Source organism: Tenrec ecaudatus, chromosome 2 (assembly GCF_050624435.1).
Source record: "Tenrec ecaudatus isolate mTenEca1 chromosome 2, mTenEca1.hap1, whole genome shotgun sequence".
Lineage (NCBI taxonomy): Eukaryota > Metazoa > Chordata > Mammalia > Afrosoricida > Tenrecidae > Tenrec > Tenrec ecaudatus.
In genome coordinates this window covers 2,274,246-2,284,016 of record NC_134531.1, presented here as the reverse complement: position 1 = coordinate 2,284,016, position 9,771 = coordinate 2,274,246, and the positions used below count along the sequence as shown (strand labels likewise).

Below are 9,771 nucleotides of genomic sequence, written 5' to 3'. Positions count from 1 at the left end.
TTATGTATTTCTGTTCTAATCCTCCGTCTCCATTCTTCTGCGTGTTGGCCTTTTAGCTTTCTGTGTTTCCTTCTAGTTTCTCCAGGGGGAACACGCACTTCTTCAGCGCACTGTTCCAAGCACAGGCATTCACAGCTCTGCTGTCCCCCACGTCCATCTCCAAGGGATTTCTGGTTTTCCTTGGCCAGCCGTGGATCCGCTGGTCACTTGTTGGGTGCAGCCACCCCGTCAATCCGTCTCGTTGAGGGACCCCTCTCGCTGCCCCTCCAGTACCAAGTACGATGTCCTTCTTTCTCTGGTTGGTGACGCGTGTTAGTTTCTACCTCTCTTTGAGTTAGTTCCCCCAAATCTCTGCATTTCCAGTCTAACCCCATGTGATCGGAGAGCAGACTTGCACCATGTCCTCCCCTTTTACATGTGTTGAGGGTGGGTTTGCGGCCCAGCACGTGGTCTGCCCTGGAGAAGGCTCCAGGGGCGCTTGCTCGAATCGAGCGTGTTCTGCAGCCGTTGGGTGGGGTGTTTGGTCACTGCTGGCTCTAGTGTTCCGTCTTCTAGTTCATTTTCTGCCTAGTTGATTTAGCCATCATTGAAGTCTCCAATGACTTCATCCTTCAAGTCAGTGTTTGACGGATCTAGTGTGTGTCCCCGATATTCAGTGCATATTGTTTGTGACTCTTATGTCTTCCTGATCGACTGAATCTTAAAAAAAAAAATTAGCTTACCTCCAGTACGTTTTTGTTTTCCCAGGTGGATTTTTTATTTTAAAAAAATCATTTTAATTGGGGGGGGGGGGGCTCTTACACCATTCCAGGCATCATGTCAAGCACGTTTGCACATATGTTGCCATCATCATTTTCTAAGCATTTACTTTCTCTTTGAGTCCTCTCTTCCCTCTACCTGGTAGACTCTGTGTGTGTGTGTGTGTGTGTGTGTAACAAAGAGCTTTAAACCAAAGAGTAATTGTGTACTGAGAAAACAGCCCGGCCCAGATCAAGCCCCTAAATCCACTATTAGCCCATCTGTCCCATGCCAGACCTGGGAGACCTTTAATGCCATTGCTTTTCAGGCATCTTTTGTCTTTCCCTGGGGGTCTTTGAAGTCACCCTGTGACCAGAGGGCCACTCTACCCTCGATTCGGAGTTTCAGAGAGCACACCTCTGCCACTCACCAAGAGAAACTGGAAATGAGGCTCTCAAGACCCCCTAAGTCACACTGGTCCCCAGAATTGGGTGTACTTAGTCCTCCCCAGTGGCTGACTCAAACAGCCATCTACAGCTGGGGTGTGGTTTCTCCAGCAGGACTCTGGGGACAGGGAATGGACAGTGTCCCCCCCACTGTGTTGGTGACGAGTCTGTACTGCAGCCTGATATCAGTTCGCAGGGAGGACTCCAATGGGTGTGCCCTCATACAACCCCTCTATGTAAAGAACGAGCCTCCACGTGTGTGTGTGGCTGTGGAAGTGACATCACCTGGTGTTGGCTTGAGGGAAGGATGGAGTCTAGCCTGTCAATCAGATTGCAGCTTGGTGACCTCATTCGGAAGCGCAGCTGAGTTAAATAGCTCCCTGGAGGCCAGGTGCACCCACATTCTCTGCTTTGTCTCCCTGTGGACAAGATGCATGGAGCTTCACTGGAGCCCTGGAGCTGGAGCAGCCACATGGAGACCCCTGCCTGCAATGAAAGGCGCCTACCGCCACTGGATCCACAAGGCTTCCCACCCACTGGCCCGTGAGCTTCCTGCATTCAGCATCGGTGCATGTGTTGGGTAGTCTGAAGAGAAATTTATAGATTGGTATTGGACAAACAATAGACTTACGGACTTGATCTGGACTGGCTTTCTCAATATACAATTGCTCTTTATATAAAACTTTCTTATACCCCCATGAATGTCTCTGGATTTGTTTCTTTAGTCTACCTGGGCTAGCACAATAGCTTTAATTAGGAAGCATTGCTAGTCCTTGGCGGGGGGGGGGGGGCCGGGCAAAGGGGGGGGCACGCAGCCCCACCCACTCACCAGGAAGGCCGTGGAGTGACAGGCAGGGTTGAGGAGAGGGACAAAGACCCCACGGGTCCCTTCTCATCAAGCATGACCTTGGTGCCTCCACCCTTAGACACTGAGTCACCAACTGAATCACTTCAGCTAACAAGAATGTGAAAGGATCATGCTGTCATTTAAGCAGGGGTGTGATGGGCTGGGCCCGCCCCATCCCCCCACCCTCCACTGCTGGAAAACCTTTGGCTGTCACCCTGCTTGGAAACTGGGTTGGGGTATACCGGGTCCTAAATGTAATCTCTGGGTCCTGCCAGGTGAGGCCGTCAAGGACCGTCCTCCCACCCCAACAAGGGCTACCACAGGACAGGAATTTGGACTCAGCTGGAGAGCCCACCTGAGAGATAATCACCCCCTTGTCTTTGAAGCCCCTGCTTGTGGGATTTCTGGGAAGGCAGGGAGGACCCCATTGGGTGAAGCAGGTGTTCTGTTCTGATCTCTGTACTTGGCAGGAGCTGGCTCTGCTTTAGCAGACCCAGGGAGCCCTTTGAGAGCAGGGGCTGCCCCACTGGGGTTTCCAATGGCTCCGTTTATGCTGCGGGAAGCACAAAGGGTCCAACACACTCAGATTCCATACAACTTTATTCTTCCACTAACAAGAGACAAAGAAGACACAGAACCTACAGGAGAGAGACACGGAGTGGCTGAGGTTGCTGATTTCAAGGGTGTACACACCCAGGGAGCGTCCCCGGTGTGTGGACAGAGATGTAAAAGTGTGCACATGCCCAGGGAGTGTCCCTGGTGTGTGGACACAGATGTGAAGTATACACACACCCAGGGAGTGTCCCAGGTGTGTGTACAGAGATACAAAGTGTGTATGTGCCCAGGGAGTATCCCCGGTGTGTTTCCAAAGGTGTAAAGTGTGTACATGCCCAGGAAGTGTTCCCAGTGTGTGTACAGAGATATAAAGTATGTACGTGCCCAGAGAGTATCCCCAGTGTGTGGACACAGATGTGAAGTATGTACACGCCCAGGGAGCATCCCCAGTGTGTGGACAGAGATGAGAAGCAGTGCAGGTCTGGACGCATGGTCACAGGGTGTGAAGGTTCAGGGGTGACTGACCAGCTCATGTGTGGTCAGATGGGGTGAGGGACTGGCTATGGCCCAGCTGTGCCCACGTGTTGGGTAATCAACCCACTGCACATGAGCTGGGCTCCTCTGCCCTACAAGCCGAGCGAAGGCAGCAGGCTGTGGTGGATGTGTGGATCAGGGTGGACAGCCCCAACTGTGGGGGTCCTCTGTGCTGACATTGCTCCCCTGCACTGCCCCCACCTGCTTGCTGAGCTCCCCTCCCCCCAAGGTCTGCAGTCTTGGGGCTGACCCTTGGCCGGCCCAAGCCTCCCAGTCAGTTCAGCTCAAGTGTGAGGTGCACTGGAGGCCAGCCCATCGCAGGGACCTCTCAGCTCTCAGAGGCCACTGCCAGGGTTAAATAAATAAATAGGTCCACATGGGGGGAGGCAGGGTGCGGCTGTGGGGGCCGTATGGGAGGGAGGGAGGGCTGGAAGCACACCCCTCCACCTTCCACTCCGCCGGCCAGTGTGGGAAGGGTCTGTGGAAGACAGGGGTGGGGGTGCTGACACTGAGCACCTCTTCTAGGCTCCAGCTCTGCTGCTGTGGTGGCCGGGACTCTGGGGGCTCAGTCCTGGGGTGTGGCGGCAGGGGCCCCATGTGTGCCCACCTTCTGCAGAGAGCTGGGGTGGGAGGGTGGACTTTGGCAGCGGTGGCGATCTTGGTGGGGGAGCGGGGGCTGCAATGGCCTCATGAATAGATGGTGATCACTTCCCGGCCCCCGCCTCGGACCAGCAGCACACGGTTCAGACCCTCCGTGAGGACTTCCAGGAACTCCATGTCTGCAGGCGCTAAGGAAGCCAGGCCACACAAGGCAGATGCGAGGGGAGGCCAAGGAGCCCCCTGCTGCCCTGGGCACCCCACTGGCTCCATGACAGGGAGCTGAGGCTTCGCTCGGAGGCCAGCTGGGCTACTGTGTGCTGTGCCCTCACGGTCCTTTGGGCATCAGCAGTCATCATCCATGTGGGCCCTCACTGCCCCTGCCCTGCCGAGCCCCCGGCCTCCTGCAGCCTGGGTCTCCACGCGACCTCTAGTATCGCCCCTAAGCTGACACCCCGAGGCCCCAGAGCTTTCCAGGTTCTCCCTTGTCCCCACATCCAATGTCCTGTCTCTAAATACCAAGAAGACCCTGCCCCACCCCAGTTCTCACGGTGACCAGATGTGGAGACACATCCTGGGGCCTGTCCTGCCCCACCACCCCTTGGCCCATCTCCGCATGCTCTGGGGTCTATGGAAGCCGGTGCTAGGTGGGGCCTGGTGTGGTGGGGCAGGTAGGCGCGCCCTACATCCTGGTCCCTCGACTGTCCTGAGGCTCTACAGGTGGGTCTCAGCTCTGGGGTCCCGGGAGAGCAGGACAGATAAGCTTAGACCCAGCCCCAAGGCCCTGGCCGCCGCGCTGAGGATACAGTTCTCGTCACCCTGCCGGTTCTTGGGGGGTCCCGGCATGTTCAGCAGCACCAGCTGGGCATCCTGGGACCTGCTGAGCACCACGCCATTCAGCTTTACCGCCGTGTGCATCCTCCGGACGTTGGACTGGTTCCTGCAGGGCGGCAGGCGTTACTGGGCACCTTGTCCACCCAGAACCAGGCTGCGCCCGGCACACTCGACAGGCACTGTGCTAGCATAGGAAACACACTCACGCCTGCACACGGGTGTCAGGATGGGTGCACACTGACACCGCGCTCACACCTGTGGCAACCACGCGGGGTTCCCGGGGTGAGCCTGCCGGGGCGGATGTGGGCTCGCACGCTCACGAGCAGTGACTTCCCTCCAGTGGTACTCGCGTGTGCACGCACCGGGACAACCGGTTTCTGACCCCAAGTCCCCACCTGCACATGCTAGCTCAGATGACGAGCTACCACACAGTGGACAGGCCTGCACACTGGGGGCAGTCCCACCTACCGCCAGAGGTCACGGCACATGGGGTCAGGGAGAGCCAGCAGAAAGCCGCCTCTGCTCAGCTCTTTGCTGCAGGCAGAGGGATGGAGGGCTGAGAGGCCCAGGGCCCAGGGGAGACCATGAGGGCAGTGAATAGCTGTGAGCAGTGGGCACTAGTGTGTGAGTGTGAGCATGCAGGTGTATGTGTGTGAGCATGTGTGAGCACGTGTGACCATGTGCAAGTGTGAGAGCGAGTGTGCATGTTTGTGTCAACGTGTGTGCGTGAGTAGACATACATGTATGAGTGAGAGCGCCCGAATGTTTGTGTGCATGCACACGCACATAGGACTACATGGAGTGGGGGCTGACAGGGAAAGGGTCGTGTGCCACTTTAGATCCAGGCTAGAGACCTGTGGGTCTCCCCGGCACAGACGGAGCCCAGGAGACCAGCAGACACCATCCACCTGGATCAGAGTTTGTGGAACAGGGCTCTTCTCTGATAGACAGACAGACAGACAGGGACAGAGATGCCCCAGAGGCAGGAGTGCCCCACTGCCAGGTCTGCAGCTAGATTCCGGAGCGTTCCGAGAGCACACAGGGGTGAGGGACACACACTACACAGCATAGGGCCGGGCACAAGGACATGCGACAGGGTCACAGGGAGCAGCGGAGAGCAGGCGGGGTGGGGAGGCCAGCCGGTGACTTACAGGTTTCCCCACTCACTGTGTGCACAGCGGGGAGAGAAAGACAGGCGTTACTGAGCAGGTCTGGGTGCCCCACTGCCCACCACCCACCTCGCCCAGCACCAGGGTGGGGGTGCTCCCTGACACCGCCTCCCTCACAGCCCCACCCCCGTTTGGAGAGCCTCCCCCTCATAGAGACTCCGGGGAGAGCAAGAAAGGGGTGTGATGTGTGACTGAGTCCCCAGAGACCCCATGTGGGCTACGAGGCCCCGCCCCTGCACTCACGGCTTCAGGCTGAAGATGTCCTTGAAGCCTGCCATGTTGGCATCCTTGACCTTGTGCTTCTCAGCCACCAGCTTCTCCTTAGTCCATGTCATCTGCACCCGGTCTGGCGTGGGCGGTGCCTGGGTCTTGGCGGCCACTGCAGAGTGGGACGCTGTGTTACGGTCATGAATCAGCTGGGCCTGGGAAGGGAGGGTGGGGTTAATGCAGCAGCACCCCCAGATATGGCATCCCAGGCTTGGCACCCCCAGTGGAGGGAGGGGGGCCATAGGAGCTAACTGGCCAAACAGCCTCCCTCTGCGAGGTGGGGGTTGGGACAGGCTTATCCCAGGTCAACAGGGGAGGCCATGAGGAGCCCTGTGCTGGACCAGCAGTGAAGGTTGGTGGGGGCACTCATGAGCTTTAAGTTGGGACCACCCAGTGCGGCCCAGGCCCCGACAGCAAAGTCTCCATGACAGAGCCCACCTGTACCTGGCGCCTCCACTGCTGCCCCCACCACTTGTTATGAGAGGGGGGCCAAGGCTTCAGGTGCCTGCCCACCCTGCAAACACCCGCAGTGCCCGCGTGGTCTTGGATGGGTTGTGCGTGGACGCCCTCCCCAACACACACACACACTCACATGCACGCACACTCACCTCCCTCTGGCGCTCATTCTTGGACAGCTGCATCTGCTTCAGCATCTGAGACCTCTGCTCCATCATCAGCGTCTTCTCGTATGTGAACGCTGAGATGTCATTCTCCACCTAGCAGGACCGGAAGCTGGAGGTGAGAGCAGCGTGGGGCCTGCCTGGGGTCGGCACCTGGGAGCCTCGCGGCCACTCACCATCTCCACTACCTCCACCTCGGCGCTGATGCGCAGGTGGTACAGGAACACCTGCAGGTCCTTCTTCATCTGGATGCTGTTGTCGTCCACCTGGGCCACTGTGAAGATGCGCATTCGGCACTTCCTCCACACCTGAGGCCGGGAGGAGGCTGTCACCAGGCCTGGGCCGGCTGCCCTTGGGCACCCCCACCCCCACCTCTCCCCTTGGACACGACAGACGCCCCCCGACGTCGGTGTGCCCCATGTAAGACACCGTGTGGCACATCTGTGGGCACCGGCGTGGCGCGGCCCACCTTGTGCTGGCGCAGCAGGAAGGGCAGCAGCATGAGCATGCCCCCGTCGTGCACGACCCACCACACGTCGATGTTCCCGCCGCCCAAGCGCTCCTGGTTCTGAGGGAACAGGCTCACGTTCTTGGCCACCAGCAGTGCCTGCTGGGCCGCCGTGGCGTCCCGGACGGTGTCTGTGCAGAGGGTGGTGCCGGCACGTCACTGAGACGTCACAGTGCGGCAAGCGCGACGCGCAGGGTCCCTCAAGCCCTCCCCTCCCGGGCGGGAGCAGAGAGTCCAACCACGCTGCCTCCCCTCAGGCCTCAGGCTGCCTGGACTGCCTCCAACACAGCTGGCCAGCCGCAGGGCCACACCCACCGACAAAGTTCTTCCAGGAGAAGGGGTTGTCAGACTGCCTCCACGCATCGGGCCAGGCCATCAGCACTGTGTTGTGCTTCATGCCCCCGAGCCCGGCTGACTGGATCAGGTGGGATGTGCCATCACGCAGACTGGCAGACACCACCAGCTGGCAGAAGCCCTTGGCCTTCTCCACGCTCATCAGGGACCGGATGTTCTGTGAGGGACGGGGTGGGAGTCAGCGGCTCCCCACCATGTCCCACAGTCCACACCCGACAGCCAGTGGCCAGAGAGCCCAGAAATCCCGGACCAGGAGCGCCCTGGTCATCAGAGGGACAGCTTGGAAGCCTGATGCTGTCAGGCGTCCTTTCCACTCGCAGCGTGTAAGATCCCATGCCAGGCCTCTTAAACGCCAACAGCCTGCTCTGCTGATGCAGAGACGCTGCCCTTCCAGCTCACTCAGGTTCTCAGGGCCCCAAAGAGCCACACCACCCTGAAGAACAGAGCAGATGGCTCGCCCTCCCTGCTCTCAGCACTGACACAAACCATGTGACAGCGACGTGCACATCGGTCATCACCCATCGGACGGGACGTGCAGAAGTGACTGCATGGGTCTACAGTGGGGCTCGTGTATGACAAGAGGGTGCAGAATCTCAACACGTGGTGCGGGGGTAACTGCACACACAGCAAATGAGGCTGGACCCCCTACCCCACCCCACACCGCGTGCATGATGAACTAAAGATGGGCCTGCAGTCTGCGTCTAGGAACAAAATTCACGGGACCCTTGCTGTGCTTGGGGTGAGCGTACAAGAGAACGTTTTTATGACGTGAGCCAGGCAGTGATCGCTTAGACACCACACCACAGGCTCAGTAACACAGGAAAACCTGGCAAGATCGGTCGCCGTCAAAATTACAGTCTTTTAAGTCGGCCGTGCAGGGACGTCATCAGAGGTGAGAGGACAGCCTACAGAGGGGGGTCCCTGCGGAATGGCCATCTGCTCAGGGTGGGGTGTGCACAGGTGTACGGAACTCCCGTGGCCTTCACAAAGAGACAAACAACACAGCCCCAAACAGGCAGGGGGCTGGAGCAGACCCCACGCCCACGCGAAAATGTGCTGCATCCAAGCTGGAGGCCACGGAGTGAGGCTCCCCCGCTGCTTGGACCCCCACAGCCCACCCCATCCTGCACACTGGGCCTCCATGTGCTAGTCCAGGTAGGTGCCCCGAGCACAGAGCCCACCCACCCCACCCACCTCCTCGGCGCGCTGGGCCTCCGTGTGCTTGTCCAGGTAGGTGCCCTCAAGCACGGCGCCCACAATGGTCAGGCCCTTGCCGGCCTTCAGCTGGGCAGTGAAGGAGAGCAGGCGCGGGTGCTTCACAGCCTGCTCCTCGTCCAGGGTCAGCATCACCAGCACCTGGGGCCTGGGAAGCAGCAGGGCGGTCAGTGCAGGTGGCTGGCATGGTGGCTACATGCCAGGGGTCCCCATGCAGCCACGGGGCGCAGGGGCTAGAAGCTGACCGTGGATGGGCTCCTTGGGCCTTGCATTCACAGTAGTGTGGCGCCCCCAGCAGTGACCACCAGGGCTGGGACTCTGGGGGAGGGCACTACCCAGTGGCTGAGGAGCTAGAGGTTGGGGCCATACTCTGTCCAGTCTGGTGCCTGGCTGCTGGGACACAGTCAAGCAGAGGGGTACAGAGCCCAAAGGAGGGCAGTGGAGCCAAGCTCCTCACAGGCTGCACGGATGGTGGCTCTCAGGTTGGCCCCAGGGCCCCGGCCACACTCACCGCCAGTTCTTGGTGTGGGGAGGGCCGTGCTCCACACGGAGCAGTGCGTAGCGGGCAGCGTTCAGAGACAGGCCCCGGATGCCATCGCCCCACTCCTTCTCGGCCCTGTGAAGGGGACATGGGTGAGACTCTGCCCCGGGCAGGCTACAGGCATCACCCGGGGCACAGAGCTCTGCACAGAGTGCCTGCTACATCATGCAGGACACAGAATCCCACAGAGGACCTGGAACACCACAGACCACCCTGCAGAGCACAGGACACCACGCAGACACAGGGCAGCAGGCAGCGCGGGCTCTGCAGCCGGCTCACCCGCGGTACTCGATGTACTTGTAGATGCAGCCAGCGATGAGCATGGCGCACAGGGCGTAGTACCAGGAGCAGATGAACATCAGGGCCAGACACAGGCTCATGCCCAGGAAAGAGAGGGTCCTGGTGGGGCGGGGGAGATGGGCAGTCACACCACCTGCACCCACTCTGTCCCAGGAGAGGACGGCCACCACGCCTGCTAGGGCGGAACCGGTGTCACACCCCTTCACCGAGGCTGACCCGAGTCGCAGGCAAGACTGCACCCCGCCT

The 9,771-nt window shown here is 59.5% G+C and overlaps 1 protein-coding gene across 4 annotated transcripts in view; it reads right to left on the bottom strand.

Annotated features, from left to right (window-relative positions):
- Window positions 1–2,613: 2,613 nt before the first annotated feature.
- Window positions 2,614–9,771, bottom strand: part of SLC12A7 (solute carrier family 12 member 7) — a 31,229-nt gene continuing 24,071 nt past the window's right edge. For all 4 annotated transcript variants that reach the window (XM_075540825.1, XM_075540826.1, XM_075540827.1 and 1 more), the window contains exons 15-24: window positions 9,505–9,624; window positions 9,196–9,300; window positions 8,664–8,832; window positions 7,431–7,626; window positions 7,077–7,246; window positions 6,784–6,915; window positions 6,596–6,703; window positions 5,964–6,142; window positions 4,524–4,657; window positions 2,614–3,899 (exon numbers count right to left, since the gene is read on the bottom strand). In XM_075540825.1, the coding sequence (XP_075396940.1) occupies window positions 3,808–3,899; window positions 4,524–4,657; window positions 5,964–6,142; window positions 6,596–6,703; window positions 6,784–6,915; window positions 7,077–7,246; window positions 7,431–7,626; window positions 8,664–8,832; window positions 9,196–9,300; window positions 9,505–9,624 (1,405 nt within the window). In that variant the 3' untranslated portion in view covers window positions 2,614–3,807. The remainder of the gene's footprint in view (window positions 3,900–4,523; window positions 4,658–5,963; window positions 6,143–6,595; window positions 6,704–6,783; window positions 6,916–7,076; window positions 7,247–7,430; window positions 7,627–8,663; window positions 8,833–9,195; window positions 9,301–9,504; window positions 9,625–9,771) is intronic.